Source organism: Phodopus roborovskii, unplaced genomic scaffold (genome assembly GCF_943737965.1).
Source record: "Phodopus roborovskii unplaced genomic scaffold, PHOROB, whole genome shotgun sequence".
NCBI classification, from domain to species: Eukaryota; Metazoa; Chordata; class Mammalia; order Rodentia; family Cricetidae; genus Phodopus; species Phodopus roborovskii.
In genome coordinates this window covers 2,297,731-2,315,508 of record NW_026126410.1, presented here as the reverse complement: position 1 = coordinate 2,315,508, position 17,778 = coordinate 2,297,731, and the positions used below count along the sequence as shown (strand labels likewise).

At 38.9% G+C, this 17,778-nt stretch overlaps 1 protein-coding gene across 11 annotated transcripts in view; it reads left to right on the top strand.

Annotated features, from left to right (window-relative positions):
• The window catches only part of Tenm3 (teneurin transmembrane protein 3), a 1,243,671-nt gene that overhangs the window by 1,109,861 nt on the left and 116,032 nt on the right, over positions 1-17,778 (top strand). For all 11 annotated transcript variants that reach the window (XM_051182423.1, XM_051182422.1, XM_051182421.1 and 8 more), the window contains one exon: positions 3,097-3,219. In XM_051182423.1, coding sequence (XP_051038380.1) covers positions 3,097-3,219 — 123 coding nt within the window. The remainder of the gene's footprint in view (positions 1-3,096; positions 3,220-17,778) is intronic.

Genomic DNA, 17,778 nt, shown 5'->3' with positions numbered 1-17,778 from the left:
TGTGTGTGTGTGTGTGTGTGTGTGTAAAATCGAGCTGTTACCCATCTGACAAACAATAAAATAGCTCTTTTAACACAAACATCCTATCACTGTTAACATTTGATATGTGTGCAATCCCATAGATTCTCTCTACCCTTCAAAGTCTACTAAAGACAATAATATGATCAAATAATCATTTAGGAAAATGTAATGTCTTTTTGAATATTAAAACATGAGAATGATAGTAAATTATTTCTCATAGAAACTTTGCCTCTATGGATTACAGGTAATGGTTTGTATCTCCAATAAACCAACTGGAGATGCCAAGCATGAGTGTTGCCTACCAAACCTTTGCTTAGCATCAAAGAGTACCGAAATGTTCCTAAATTGTAATCTGTGAGTCAAAGCATTCTGTAGTCCCTTGACCCTGCTAAACACTGAAAAAGTATCCCACCCCATATTGCTAGCCCCCCCCAAAAAAAAAGACCAAATATTTAAAAATCAAGCTGTGGTTTCTGCTGTATATGTGTATAGTTTTTGTACTCTTGTAAAGTTGAAAACACAGAAGGCAAACCATTCAAAGCCAGAGATGTCTGTATTGATTGTTGTGTGCTAGAGCACACCTGTCAGCCCTTGCTGTCTGCAGAACCAGCTCCCATTATTTTGTTCAGAAATTGCTGAAGTATGTAAAACCTTGAGAAGTGTGTGAAGCGATAAATGTTTAGAAAGCTCCTGACATTTCGCCACTCTCACACTATGTAATTTAATGCAAAATGACATATGAAGATATACCCCCTTGTAAAATGACAACTTATACATTCAAGAATTCTAAAGTCAGAGTTTAAACAGAATCACTGGAAGACCATAAAGAAGGAGTATGCATTTATTTATGCATTTATAATAAATACCACAGACATCACTATGTTTGCTACATTTCTTACTAATACTGTACATTTATATCAGATGTTATAAACAGGATGTGATACTGAAAACAAGATCCTGAAATCACTGACATTTTAAGACAATCCCATCTCTCATATCGAGTAATAATAAACTTTCACTCAACTGCTTTTCATATATTATACTGAAAGAGCCATTTATTAATTAATAATGTGCTCTCCATTCTTATGCATTTAAGATTTACTTTATTTTTGCCTTTTCATAAATTACTATCTTAGCTGCAAAAGTGTTCCCTTTGATTTAAATATTCAGAAGTTAGAATTATTGCTCATTTTAATTCATTGATTTAACAGATAATTATTGAAGTGTACAAAGTAGCCTTAGTCCTACACTTAACCCAGATGTCAGACAGCTCATTCCACTTGGAAGTCCAGTTCCAGAGAGACCAGTGTCCTCTTCTGGAGTTATACATACATCCCCATGCATGTACACATATGCAGATAAACATACACCTAATGTTAAAATAAAAACCATTTAAAATAAAGAAAGGTGCCGATAGAGTCAGGATAGTCTTCTCTCAGATGTGAGCCACTGCCATCTTGAGTAATAAGGTGGATTGTACAGTGAGTTGGCAGCTTTATGGTTAAAGGGGACGTTTATTAAAATGTGCTATGGTCTGGTTAGACAACACCAAATGCTTTCAGAATCTGGAATCTAGATCTAGTGTACATAAATGAAATCCTTATATAGCAAAAACTATCCCACTGAATTCCAGCTATACTTTATATATTCTCCTGAGAATTCTTACATCAATTAAATGGGCTAGGCTTGCCTTGTTTTTAAGTAAACATTATATTTATCATTAATTTTTCAAAGAAATAGTAGACTAAGGATTGAATAAAAAGCCTATGTACATCCAAAGCAACTGCCCTTTGCCCTGGTATGTTATATTTTTCTTGCTATATTATTTGGATATTTAACAATAGTTGTCTGTCAGGGACAATGATCACACTACCTCTGAGGTGGTTTCTGAGAGCATCTGTCTTTTTCCAGATCATTTGTAAATTCCGATGTACATAATGATTAAAATGTCAAAATAAAGTTGTCTTTCACAATACATTACTGTGGCCATCATTGGGTTTCCCTGTAAATATGCAGCCTTCCTGAGGAAATATTCAAAAGTGTAATCCATGGAGGTAAATGCCTAGTCATTGTTAATGGTGAATATGCCAGTGACACAGTCTTCTAAATATTTTAGACAATTGATAAAAATAATTCATTAAAATTTAATTTATATTACATCTATACACTCATAATCATATCACATAGTTCTTTAGTTATACTTTCTAAATGTTTTAAATAAGGGGCATTGATAAACACAAAAATATAATAAATGTGTATGACTTATAAATTCATATCATTCCCACTTCAAAAACCCACATAAATTCGATGGGTGCATGTTGTTTGATGACTGATATTACTGGGTCTATGCTATAAATTCAAAACTTACTCATCCCAATTTAAGATGTTACACTTTCAGCTAGACATGGTGGCACATGCCTGTAATCCCAGCACTCAGAAGGCAGAGACAGGTGGGTATCTATGAACTCAAGGCCAACCTTGTCTATGTCGTGAGCTCCAAGACAGCAAGGGTATATAGAGAAAAAAATAATAATATAGAGGGAAAAAATCAAATGTTGTACTTTACTTTTGTTTTCCACATCAAAATCTCCTCTGACTATCCCATATGCCATTAAGTTCCTCTGTGAAACATGTTTTCACTTTTATCACAATCCAGTGGGAAACATCGTGGTTTTAGAGAACACAGAGTGTTGTAACCGTGTGATAAATCTTCAAATGACCTGTGGTCAAGAAGATTTGGCAAGTGCCACTTCAGAGAATTCTCCAGCTTTCTTACAATGTGGAACACAGACAAGCCAGGGTAAATAATGCTTCATGCTTAAGACCTTCCTGGTACCAATGAGTGGAGTGATGCTTCATCATTATTGAAGCTCTGTCGTCCTGCACAGCACTACTCTGTAGATTGCAAGTGTTTGAGGGATTCTGCTTTATAATTTGTATTGCACAATTACCCCCATTATTTCAGAAGGTTGAAATCTGAACTTTACATATGAGTCTTACTAGAAACTTGATAAGTTCTTGCCTTTGGAGCTGGGAGCTGCAGATCTTTAAACAACTTGTCTGTTTTACCCCCAGCAATGCATCTATTTGGCCTCAACTGGCACTTACAGCAGACTGAGAATGACACATTTGAGAATGGAAAAGTGAATTCTGACATCATGCCAACAAACACTGTATCATTACCTCCTGGCGACAATGGTAAGATAAAGAATCATGGAGCCCATGCTCTCTTTAAACGTCATTCTCCATAAATGTGGTTGTAACCATGCTTGCATTCCGCTCATGTGGGAAAATAGACAGGTTTGGAGCTGGTAGACATCATCTGCTCATGAGGATGTTTTGTGAATTTATTGAAAAATTGAATGTTCACGCTTTTGTTATGGGAATAATATAGTTGTCTGCCTTGGGGGGGGGGGGCTAATGATTTGGCCCTGCTGCCTCTTACTATTACAAGTGTGAGTTTTGTTTTCTGTAGACAACTAGAATATAGTTCAGAATGTCATCTCTCCTGGTACTTTGAGTGTATTAAGTTCTCTTAATTGGACTTGTACCTGGAGTTGGGATACCCTATTAATCTTACTATAAAAGCTTTTAAATGTAAACTACATTAAAGGATTATAAGTTACTGACCTTTTCCAGTTGCCCTTTCTCCAAACCTTTTAGAGTTTACACTTTGAGGTAATAGAGACTTTCAATCAATTGTCTCTGAGTAAAAATGGAACTTCAGTGGCTAGAGAATGTTGTATTTCATTTTTCCAATATAAACCCCTCAAAATGGACACTTACATATGTATATCTGTGCTGTGCATAGTTTCATGTTATTTATGTGTGTGCCAGTACGTACACACCTTGGCATTGGCCCCTTCTGACACTGATATTATATCAATGATATTATATCTCAAAACAACCTGCCAGATGTCATTCTCTTCTGTCACGTGATGAATCATTTGATTTAAAGAATTTTCTTAGCTTTTCTGCCTCTGTTTCCTCCCTGGAGTATTTGCATTACACTTTGCTACAAGTGCTTTCCATCTCACTTGCCTCGTTTCTTTGCAAGGCCAGAACAAAGGCAGGGCCTCTATAATAAGCATCTCTTTTCCCATGTTCTCCTTTACTATTGGGCTAGAGATTTGAACATGTTCTCACTGGTTACCCTCTTTTACCTTTTACCTTAAAAGTAATCTGTGGGTCTCCACCCCTTGGAGGGGGTCCAATGACACTTACACAGGGTTCACCAAAGACTGTCTATATATCAGATATTTACATTATAATTCATATCAGTAGCAGAATTAACAGTTATGAATTAGACAGGAAAACAATTTTGTGGTGGGAGGTCACCCTAACATGAGGAACTGTACCTGAGGGTCGCATCACTAGGAAGGTTGAGAACCAGCGCTCTCTTGTACTTCTCTTCCTCCTTAAGGGGACTAAGGAATTTTACACCGTAGATTTTACACAATGCTAATAAATACCCCCCCCCAATGTGGAACCTTTTATACAAAGAACTGTAATCTGGTATTTGCCATGGCACCACAGGGCATCACTATAGAGTGGGTCAATGTCAGTAAAGAACAATTTCCTAATTGAAACTGCAAGTAACAAGTTTCCTACAGTAAACTTTAATTAGCGTTACTGCCATGCATTTTTAAACGTTGGTGCCATGTGCAAATAAATCAAGAAACTACACAGAAATTAAGATCTATTTGTTTGTGTTGATGAAACTGAGAGTATCTCTTTAGGCAGATGATCACCACAATGCTATTGAAGTGGCACTTATTAATTACAGCAGAGATTAATTTTACAAATAACATAATTCTCAAGAATTCCATCTTTGTTGTGGACATTTTGTTTATTGGTAGCATCCAAACCTGGTGTTATTAAGTTGAAAACGTGACTGATTGGTGTCACTGAAATCAAAATGTAGGGTACTCAGAAAGCTGCTAGTCATAGATGCTCACTCCAGGCTCAGCCATGGCTCCTGACGTTTCTCTTCCAAGGAATGCCAGCCCAAATCAGCCTCTCTCAGCCTACATCAGCATCGCTCAGCCCACATCAGCATCCTTCAGCCCACATCAGCATCTTTCAACCCACATCAGCATCTCTCAGCCCACATAAACATCTTTCAGTGCACATAAGTGTATGTTCAAATCTGAGTCCTTCACGTGTTTATTGGGCAAAGTGAGTAGTTGTTCGGGTTTGCAAGGACATTTGGAGTCACTCTAGAACAGACTCTCTGGGGTCATATCAGTTCCATAGCACTAGAAGAACACCATAGGCCAACAGTTTCTTTATGATACAGTCTCTTAGAGATCTGAAAACAGTTACTAAACCTGTTGACTATAACAGTAGTGAGAAGTACATGTCCATCAAACTTGCACACCTGTGTACATGTACATTTATATACATATATATGAAATTCCCAAATATTTTTGTCTTTCCATTGAGAAATGTGCTCCTGTGTTTTCTATTGTGTTTCATCATATCTTCTTCAATAAATGCTAATTATAAAATAGTTTCATATTTTATGGAGAGCTAAAGTTTCAAAAACTGCGTGTCTCATCAGACATATTGCTAACAGGTGCCGCTGGAGTAACTGTGTGTAAGCTTATCCACTGGAACTCTTCCCTCACTCTTTAGAGATAGAGAAACTTTTCCCAAAGTGGAACCATGGCATCTATGGACATTTCAGTCCAGGAAAACAGAAATAATAAAAAGGGCTGTGTCTTGACCCAGACTTTGTTGAACAATGTGACCTAAACAAATCATTTGTCAAATAGCCCAAAATCCCCATCCATGTCACATCCATGCAGTTCCTTCTGTTTTTCAAGTAATGACTCTTGGTACTTAGTTCTTCAGAGGGACCAGAGGAGACTATTTGCAAGAATGAGGAATCTATAATCTGGTTCCTTTAAAAGACCTCTTTGATAAATCTACGATAGCCATGAACCATCACCCACTACTTTAAATTTGCAAACTGCCAAGACAAGCAGATCACATGGTCTCTTTGAAAAGTCTGATGCCACAACCTTAGGGAAAGCCTTAAAATCTGCCACAAAACCCACTAGGAGAATCAGCTGTGCTAAGCATAATGAGTAAAGTACTCCCCAGGTTTGAGATGCAGTCCTCTTACTCTGGTGGTCCTATTTCATTTGCATGTTGTAATCATCATTCAAGAAACAATGGCTGTGTTAATGGCTCCATAATTTTTCTGCTTACCCACCCTCCTGCATCAATGCTTCTCAAAGGCAGTTACTATCGAGAAGGAGAATCCATATTGCAGTGTTGCCTTTTGCTCCTCATTCCTAACACTTTCTATGGCCAAAAGTTGTAGGGGCGTTATAGCAGAAGTGTTGGGTCTCTGGCAACACTAACAGAAACGGACAGAGTGGATGAATAGTTGAGATTAAAGTGTGGGTCTCAAATAGCTTCCCTCTAGAAACTAAAATTACTCCCTGGACCAACAGACTCATTTAGCCTAATGTACCGGAAAGAATTGCACAGGACCACACTCGGATGAGAGCTCCTTCACTTGCTTACTTTATAACCAGTTACTTAACCTTCTGATTCTTGATTTCTTCACATGTAAAGAGGGACTAATAACACTTACCTCTTGGCTTACCAACCTCAGCAGCCTGGTTCCCACTGTATTTTCCTTGGAGTGTTCTATCCTCCATACTCCACAACAGTTATTTCAGATCTCCCTGTACTGCCCAAACCCCATCTTGCATTCTGTTAAACCATGTCCTTCAAAGGACATGCTTTCTTATAAGCAACCCTCCATTCATATACGTTAGTTACTTTTCTCATGGTGTACCAAAATACTTGACAAAAGCAACTTAAAGAATGGAGGATGTTTGGGCTCACAGTTTGATGGTGCAGTTCACCAGAGTGGAAAGACGTGGTGTGTGGAGTCCAGGGCATCTGGTCAGTATTGCGTCCACAGTCAGGAAGCAGACAGAAATGAATGTTGGTGTTCAGCTCATTTTCTCCTTTTTTGTTCAACCCAGGACCTCAGCCCATGGCATGGTGTCACACATATTTAATGTAGTTATTCCTACTTCACTTAAGCTGGTCTAGACACTCAGTTGCAGACATGCCCAGAGATTCCAGTTCTGGGTGGTCCTCGATCTTGTTAGTATGGTAGCCGATTCAAGCCGTTACACTGCATATTTGTGCATCTACCCTTTCACCATTTGTCCCATGTTCAAGGATGTTTGTTCACTAGCACTCTTGATCCTACTCTGTATCTTTCAAATCTCTCCCGTCTGGGGGCTGGAGAGGTGGAGTGCTTAAGAGCCTGTATTGTTCTTGCAGCAGTCCCTGGTTCCATTCCTAACACCCATGTCAGGCAGCTCACAAGCAGTTGCTCCAGGGCACCCAATGCCTCTGGCCTCTTAGGGCAACTGCACTTATGGGCACATATCCACACACAGACTCACACACATGTGCATAAGTTGAAATAAGTCTTTAAAAAAAGAAAAGCAATCTCTCCAGTGTGCTGATACCTCATCCAGTGAGGATATGAACTTACCATTGTTTTTTATATTTTATGGAAACTAAAACCCTTTGACCTCCTTATCTTCCCTTCATCTCTACTCTACTATTCTCTTCTTCCTGTACAGGCAGCCTCTTAAGCACAGTGTATAGACTATCTGAGTCCATGCTTTCCCTTTCATGTGCCCCTGTGACAGTCTTGCTTCTGCGCTATTCCTTTTACATGTCTGGTGGGTCACCACCACCAATGAAAATCATGATTTGCACGTGTCCCATTGATGCCAAGTGCACCATTGAATAGCCTTCCGTTTTTGTCATATTGAGAGCTCTTGTTTTTAAATTCCTCCTTGAAATACTCATTCTCATAGAATATGTAGCAGGTACCACACCAAGCAGGTCTTTATTCCAGTTTCAGTAGGAACATTGGATTGTTTATCTAGCTCCTTCCCTTTCGCCTGGTCACTAAACATCTCAGAACCCTTGCCTGTCATGTAATTACACTGGATCATGTCTGGGCTTGTCTTTGGTAACAGTCTATGCAATTTTGACTCAGTCAGTAAGGACATCCTAGGTTACATTCCTTAGCTCCAGACATCAGCTATAGAAAACCAGCCGGCGCATCTTTGGAACATTTCCACTGGGGTGTCTTCTTGTCCTAGCAAATTCCAGGTGTCAAAAACTGAGCACATCAACTCCTTTGGTGTCCTAGTGCTACGTAAGAAACCATACCAAAGTTCACTGGTTCACAGAACCTGTTTTTCATCTCTTGCAGGCCTGTCAATTGTCTAGGCAGTTCATATATTTTTGGCTAGGACTTCTCATGCAATTGCCTCCAGATGTCTGAGGCTGCCTGAAGGCTCCATTAGGCTGAAAGTCTGACTGCTCGCTCAACTGGCCAGCAACTGATGTTATATATTTACTTATGCTCAGCTATGCTGTGGCTGTGGGAAAGAGCGTCTGAACACAGCCTTCCATGTGGTTTAGGTTTCTCAGAATATAGTAGCTAGTTCTAAGGAAGAATATCCCAAGGGGGCTCATGCTCGTTGACCTACACAGAAGCTCAGGGCTTCTTCTGACTTAGCTTCGGATGTTCTAGCACATCAGGAAATCATGTACCCTAGCCAAGTGGCAGCATGCTTGCCTAGGATATATGAGACCCTAGTTCAATCCCCACCCTCATAAAAGTATTTCACCTGGGGTTATCCAAGCTTCACTATAAGAAGGATTAAGCTTCCTTTGTTGTAAGGGAACTTTAAACTTTGTTTTAAACTTAAAACTCTGTTTTAAGTTAAGACAGACTATAACTTCCATTTTTTTTTTCTTAAATTAAGCAACTTAGATTTTCATTTTGGCTTTTTCTTGAACAGTTTTTGTTGTTGTTTGGTTTTTCGAGACAGGGTTTTTCTGTTTAGCCCTGACTGACCTGGAACTCTCTGTAGACCAGGCTGGCCTCCTCGAATTCACAGAAATCCACCTGCCTCTGCTTCCCAAGTGCTAGGATTGAAGGTATGCACCACTACTGTCTGGCAAGTGTTGTTTTTAATATATTTTAATTAAAATATAGTTACATCATTTTCTCCCTCCCCTTTTCTCCCTCTAACTCCCTCCCATGTCTCTTCCTTCCCATCCCTCCCATGTTTTCCCTTCTCCTTCTCAAATTGATAGCCTCTTTTACTTTTATTATTATTATGCTACATATGTGTATATATGTACATGTATATGTATGTATATCCTGCTAAGTCCATTTTTGTTGTTTGTATGTAATTGATTTTAGGACTGGTCACTTTGTATAAGATAAGCTGTTATGGGGTCTCATTCCTGGGAGAGGCTAAGTCTTCCTCTCAGCAATGATTAGTTGCCTGTAGTTCTTTGTCTGGGGCTGGGACCCCTTGGTATTTTCCCCTTTCCATGTTAGTATGTATGGTGATATTACCATTGTTCCTGTTCAGTTTGTACAGCCATTTCCAGGAGACACAGTCCCTTGGAGGTTCCCTGGCACTTACACCACCTCTTCTGAGATTTTCCCTGAGCATTAGTATAGGGGTTATATTGAAGATAAGGAGATATATTGAAGTGTAGCTATTGGAGCTGGGCTCCCCACAGACCAGCTTCATTGTGGACAATTGCTCTTTTTCCTGTATAATAATGTGTGTGTGTGTGTGTGTGTGTGCACATTATATATACATATAAATGTATACACTAAGTGAAGTTATGTCACTTGGGCTGATAATGCTCCCCCAAATGGCCATAGACTATCTAACAAACTCCCAATATCAAGCATGAGTAACTTCCATTTGAAATTTTGGTTGTGGTGGTCCAAGTGATTCCTGAAAAAAACTATAGGCTGTTGCTATTGCTCTTGGTTGTTTCTAAGAGACTGAAGGTAGCCTCTGTTGCTGAAGTCACTGAACACTTAGGACAAAGGTCTCTGGGTATTTGAATCCCATATAACCTGATCTTTCTGCTGATGTAGTTTCCATAATATCAGAGAATACAATGCTGGCTGCCAACAGAGGGAAGCAATAGTCCTGTCCACCTATGAAGCCTATGAACCAGAACACTGACCACCATGGCAAGATCTCCTAAAGGTGCTATAGTGGCATTCACACCATGGTAGCAACCAACAGCTATCCTAACTAGACTTAAAGCACACTCAATGGCTTTAAGTCCTGCTACTAGAAACCTAGCCAACTACCTGGGGCTAGTGAGGGCACAGATTGTAGAAGAGAACCTACCACTGTCGCTTGTCAACGTAATTCCTTAACTGCAGTCTAAATCTGATATGCACAGATAAGTGTAGCTAGCATCCCCTATTAAAAGAGCCTCTCTTTGTAACAAAGACATTAGAGAAGGCTCACCATCTTGACCATGTATACAAGGAAACTCACTGTACAGGGCATGTGGCGTAAACACTGTAGCCATCTTTGGAAAATACACAATTGTTATATCATCTTTCTTTCCAAATTTTCCTCTTGTTCAAGAATTTCTCTGTCAGGAAATAACACCTAGTTACATGTTTCAGAAGTGTAGTGGGAGATATATATGAATCCTGTTTGCTTACATTTCACATTGAACCCATTGACAAGACCCAATTCTAACCCCTGTCTCATGAATTCTACCATTACAGCAGCCACCTGTTTATGATGTCTCTACCCTTGTGCATCAGTTCTCCAGACACAAATATGAGAACCCTCATCTGAACCCTTTCAGTCACTTAGGGTCTATCCACATGCCTTTAGGTGACTTAAAAGTCTCTCCACATTCTGGCTGTTTACCATACTCTTAATACAAAAGTGACACAGTGGAGATAAAGTCTATATACTCTGCAGCCAAATCCACTTGGCTTCCTGTGCAACTTTCAGTGATTAATGTCTTTATTACTTTGGACAGTTCCTCTAGTTTCTTTATGTCTCCAAAACTCTTGGAATTTTCCTGATAAACTAGTTTTGAGTGGTACTATAAAAGGTGTGTAATACCTATTACATGTTTGAAAAAAAATATAAAGATGCCTACTATTATTGTACTTTCTTTTCTAAAATGCAAGGCAAAGATTTAGTTTCCTGCTACTTACGTAAGCTATTAGCATAGTTTTTGACCTAGAAGAGTTCTTTTCACCAGTATCTGGTTGAAATACTCTACAAGTAGCATTTGTTGAGTGAAAATATATATACACATGTATATTCATATGTGTTTATGTGTGTGTGTGTGTAATTATACATATATAGTGAATAAATACTATAAAAGAATATAAGGGGGACAGCACAATATCTTGTCTGAAGTATATGCAATGCAAATATTGGTGAAATAACGTAATTGTGAAGTGTTCTGTCACTGGCCTGTAAGCAGATTGCCTTGTCTGGTTTTTTGCTTCTTTATGGAATGCTAGTTTGCTTTAAGTCTGATAATGGTGTAGGAAACCAATCCATGTTGTGTGTCACTACTTATTGGTTTGCACTTTTTCTATGTATTTGTAATTTACAGCAAAATTCTTTTAAAGCATAGCTCCTGTAATTAGTATGAATTATATCTTCTCAGGCTGTAATAGAAATCCTTAAATTATTTATATTTTTGGTTACTTGGAGGATTGGATTTTATCAAGAGAATCTTAATGTTATTTTTCCTTTGAATGTACAATGCTCATTCATTTTAGATTTTTTAAGCATATATTATGTGGTATGCACTGACGAAGGCACTGAGGTAAATAGCAGCTTGATGGGGAAGGGGGGACACCCAAGACTGTCACAGACACATGTTCCAAAAGCATCTGGATTGTTAGGCAAGAGAGAAATCAAGCAAAGAATTAAAAAGGGAAAAGCAGGTGATACATGGCAGGACTTCACTTTTTATTGAAAGCTGGATGAAAGAGAGGCAATGAGGTGAATGCTAAAATTTGACATGAGCCAGTCAGAGATAATCTAGAACTAAAATGAAAAGCCATAAATGCTGGTTAGTGTATGAGTTACTTTCCATCAAATTATGTGACATCAACACCATTGGTGTGGAAAGATTCATTTTGGCTCATGCTTGTGGGGATTGTCGTATTCCTCTGGCATTCTCCAATCTCCCCGCTTATTCCATTCAGTCTCCCCACTAAGAATGGTGCCACCCACGCTGATGGGTCATCCCTAGTTAACCCTCTCTGGGAACACCCTCACTGGTATGCCAGAAGTCCCTCTCATAGGTGGATCTAACTAAACCCAAGCAGGTTGGCAATGATTCATCACCACAGTCACTGTAACCATGGCAAATGACTCCTCCAATAAAAAACAGACACACGAGCACAAGCCTCTCCTTTTCATGTGAGTAGGAATGGCTAGCCAGGGCATATAAATACACATGTATGCAATTCTCCTATTTACATAAAGTTACAGTTGCACTTATATTTTATGTGAGTAATCATTGCATGCCCGTTTGCTCATACATGAAATAGCTTCAGAGAACTGGATTTTACAGCAGGTTGCTGACTGCTTATGCACTAAAGAGTTGGGACTGAAGGGCTGCAAGAGCATTGGGCTTTGTTCAGTATTGTTCATAGCAATTGTGTTGTTGAGCTCTATAATGTTCCTTAATTAGAAGCTATATTGACTTTGTCCATTAAACTAGTGCAAAGCAGCTGGTTTATTCTACATGAATTGTAATGCAATACTCTGTATCCACATGTTAAGTCATGACATGTGGTCCTATATAAACAAGTATGTTCTCCCAGAGATCTTCAAAGTCAGGGTACGAATGAACCTATGATTGGGATAAATTTAGATTATGGGCTATTGATTGTATATAGATGCCTAACTTTGCCTCCTGTCATTTTAATTATTAGTGCCTCTCTGGGACATAGGATGGTTATTATTATCTGCCCTCCTTAACAGTTGCCGTTACACTTTGACACTTGGATTTTCTTTTCAATTTGTAGAGGGCTAATTTGTGATATATATGGGGAAATGTTTAATATTTTGTAACTTTGGATGGTTTTTGATTATCAAAAAAACAATTTTCAGTTGCATACCAAGCTTCATAATTGCCAACATGGTTTTGAATACTCTGGTTTGTTCTCATTGATAAATTTATCTATGGAGCATTCTTCAGCGATCAAAGTACTTTTTATAGGCTTCTTTAAAAGGCCATGTAGTGATATATGTTTTCATGCAGGTTGGGAAACCCATAATTGCTTTGCGTACACAGTCTTTTCCCACATTGACAACTGGATTTTAAGACATTAAGACTGTTGATGAAACAAGACATCCAATAACTCCCTCATTTTCAGGCACAATGAACCATGTTGAGAAATTCTTCAAGATGGTACCCACTGCATTTGAAGACTTGGGGCATCTATTTCTGAATGTGAAGCTTTAATTGGTTTGCTTTGGAACCAACAAGCTTTGGGTCTGTGTAACAAGGCACTCTATTTCCTGGCTCTGTGTATCCTCCATTTTTCCTTCTTGTCCTTGCAAACCCATGCACACAACCTCTTGTATTTCCTGTGATCATTCCAAGTTCAGACTCTAGGAGTTCACAGAGGTAAGGATCTCAGTGAGGGACCACAAGACAGCTGGACTTCTTTATAGCCTCTGAAGCCAGAGTTCTCTGGAATTCAGGATGCGATGAAAGAGTTCTGTGTCCAGGCTTTTCTCTAAGAGCCCCAGGAGCTTTAGAGGAAGGCTCAGTGCAAGTATTTACAAGTTTATCAAATAGCAACAGTCGCTCGATGACTTCCAGGGATGTTTACAATTAAAAGAGACCATTTGAAGAACACTACCAGAAATAGTACAGATCTGGCCCAGACAAAATGAAAGAGGTACCATGACTTGAAAAGCATCTACAAATCACTCTATATTCAAATGAGCAGCTTAGACAAAACCAGGGCACTGAGCAGAACTGTCTGTCATATGCAAGAAATCAGTAATGGTCTTCCAGCTCCACACCGCTGATGTTTATCAAGAGGCCTTCTCTGCATCTCCCTGTTAGAAAAACCACTTCTTAAGGTCTTAATGACAAAATAAATCATGAAACAACCTGTAGCAAATCGAAGTTAACAGGTTCTTAGAGACAAGACTCCTATTTCATGGAAAAATCTAGAAAGATAAAAGCCCTTTGAATTGTATGATACTTATACCTTCTTAGCAAGACTATACATATTTCAGGTTTGCTTTCCCCGAGATCACATGATGGGTTCTGTTTTAAATCTTTGCTGCTGTATGAAGTTGAGGTTCCAGTTATTACATGGACACAATCAGCTGCATGTGACCTAGTTACTTTATAAGTGTGTTAGATATTTGGATGATTAACATAAAAGAGGACCAGAAGCAACTGACTGAAATGAGTAAGGACTTTTTGAGTAACTTACATATTCATATGTGAATATTAAAGATAAAGCAAAAACCTGTATTTTCTATGCCTGGTTTTGTTTCTTAAAAATGCAGACATGAGAGATCTTGCTAGAAAATGAAAGGATGTGAATGGGAGGGTGTCTTGTAGGGTGAAGATATTTAGTTCTTTTAGAATTGTTGTTGTATGTCAAAAATCATGTTATGGTGTGCTCCCTGGAAGTGTTGGGAGGCCTTACATGGTGGTACTTCCGATTTGTTTCACGTTGTCTCCCTGAAAACAAAGAATGGACAGCTTCCTTCTTGGTGAATAATTTGTTATGCAGTTTTTGGAATCTAGGCTAATATTGCACACCATGCCAACAAAGGCTTCACCAGGGCTCAGCAAAACAGTCCTAATCACCTCTAACATTGGCTTAATCTGGTGTACTTTCGATGCAGTGAAAAAGCAAACTCTAAAATCGCATGTCCACTTTAATTCACCTTTGCTATTATAGTATCTTTGAATGCTTTTCATCTCATTTTGTGCTTTAAATATATCCATTTCATTAGCTCATTTAATTTATGAGAGATATCTACTCTATAATTTAACCGACAGAGGTAGTATCCATTAAAATCAAAATTACTCTCTGTCATAAAAAAAAAAAAATCTGATGTGTTTTCCAGTTCAGAAAGTTACTCTGCATTTTGTCCCAGCCTCTCAGTTCTGAATTACCATTCTATATAGAGACAGAACTTTACCATAAGCTTGACAATTAGAATAAATAAGGCATTGCTGTTTTTGTATTTATTGCCTTTTCTCTGGGTTAGTCTGAAGCTAAAAAGCATTCTTGAACAGTGACTGACAAGTGACAAAGCCATCAAACAAATTAGCATGCTTCCTTTCAGTATATCTAATTTCTAAATGTGCCAGTAGCCCCCAGCACTCCATTTCGAACCTCGATTTACCCTTGATGTTAAGGCAAGACTTGCCTTAGATTTATTGTGTCTTGAGTAAAGAGAGCATAGTGAACCAAAATGACAAAAGTTTGCCTTTGGTCAACATAGAAAGCATCATGCTTCAATTTGACATAGGCCTACGTATTAGATATGTGGAACATCCTGCTGTAAGACAGGATACACAGGAAGGTTGTTGAAGTCTTGAAATAAATTCCCTAAAAATTATGTCTTTTGTTGTTGATTAGTTTTACTAGTGTTCTCATCGTAGAGCAATCAACAGAGAACACAATGACTGCCAAGATGTGAGTACTCCTCCTCACAACAAGCTAGCAAGCAGTTGTACAAATTACACAAAACCAGAGTTCTCTACTCATAATCAGTTCTTTGAGGAGAAAGAAGCTGATCTTGGCAGAGTTCAGTCTCCAGGACTTTCCCGCCCCAGTTCCAATGACAATCACAGACCCACGGCTTTTTGCCTATACATCTGTCCAAGCACCCACATGTTGGGTCCCCACCCTTGCTTTGACTAATTTGCTAACCTGACTTACGGGATTCAGGAAAATATGTTTACCAACATGTTTGAAAGGGCATCACAAAGGACACAGTGGAGGGATATGTAGATCAAGGGAAGGAACAGGAACAGCCCCCTCTTAGAGCTCTGAGTGACCAGCTGTCCAGAAGCTCTCTGAACCCTTCATTTTGGGTTTTTATGGAGGCCTCATGACACAGACACTACTGACTAAACAAACCACTGGCCATGTGCTGTCAAACCAACCCTGAAGCTTGTGAGGTGGGATGGGAAGACCTGTTCTAACCCAGGGTTGGTTTTGCCCCATCCTTGAAGCCTCTTATAGACAGTCAACCCAAATGAACTCAGTAACACATAAAGACACTGTCACTTCAGAGAGTCTAGGGATCTTAAAAATTGTGTCCCAGGAAATGAGAACAAGTACCAAAATACATATCATGGTGCCCTGGGGTCACGACTGTGGTTATTGGAGGACATCCACAGGACCTTTGCTTCCAAGAGTCTATAATATTATGACATAATTGGCCTTTTCATTTTGGATGCAGAAACATCATTACATCTACTACTGCTCTGTCAAGCCCATTTGGTCAACCATGAGATTTTTTGCTTTGCTTTATTTCATTTTTTTTGTTTTGTTTACAATTTTCAAAAAATCCTCTTCTTGAAAAGAGACACCTGTCAAATTAGCTATAGGACTAATTGTATAAGTTGATTAGTAACTGTGTCACAACAGATTCTTCTATTATGTCAGTGGAAAGGATTTGACCCCTTAAAATGAACAAAGCAACAAAGCAGAAATACCTGCATTAAGCTTCTTGGAGAGAGCGAAATCTGAAACTCCAGAAGTGGGAACTCAATTGCCATTCTCCAAGCCAGTATACTTGGGGCAAAGATGAAGCATTAAGGAAAAACAATTTTGGAATTGGTGCCAGTTTATACTTACCATCCCCCAAAGCACAGGTGGACTCATAAAATCACTAACATTGATTTCCAACAGCATCAGAGGGAACCATCCCAAAAAAAAAAAAAAAAAGCCAGACAGGACGGCCTGCATAAGCTTCAAAGGGAACAGAAGAACAGAAGAGATGGTTGCTAGTAACAGTAGAGTATAATAACAGTGTTAGATGTGTATTACCTGGACAGATGAGCCCAAATGGGAACCATACCCATATTTAGGAGGGGTGTGTACACAACAGATTTTACTAGGGAACATGCAGCTGCTGTCTTCCAATCTCATAAAAGTTGTCCCAGCCCAGGCTGATGTTGCATGCTGACAGCCCCAGCTGTTCTGGAAGCTGAGCCTAGAGGATCTCCAGATCAAGGCCTGCTGGGCCACAGAGAATTGCCTGGGCAACTTACAGAAAGTCTCCAAGTCAAAGCAAAATGAGACCTGGGTGACATACCTCAGGGGTGGAGCACATAAGGGCCCACTGTGTGCAAGGCATTAGGTTCAAACCCCAGCACTATCCACCTACCCATCTACCTACACACATACATACATACATACACACACACACACACACACACACACACACACACACACACACACTTTATGTAGAAGTCAATCCGAATACAAACTTACTAGTAATTTATGATGAATTATAACTGAATGACATATGGCTTTTTTTTTTTCAAAAACTGTTCTTATGAAACTGATCATTCAAAACACAAATAGATAGATCACACCTTTAAACCCAGAAACAGACAGATCTCTGTGAGTTCCAGACCAGCCAGAGATACGCAGTGACATTAATTGTTTTTGTCTCTAAAAATTTTAAATATAACTTTATGTCCTATAATTAATTGTAAGCTCTATGGATTCTATAGTATAGTTGAATGAGTTAGTATCTTACTTGAAATAGATGAATAAACTTAAATGGTAATTTGAAAGTATTTTGTTTTCATAAAAAGTGTAGTTTCTACTGACTTGAAGGCATGGTTAGGAACTTGAATCATGATGTCATCATTTACTCA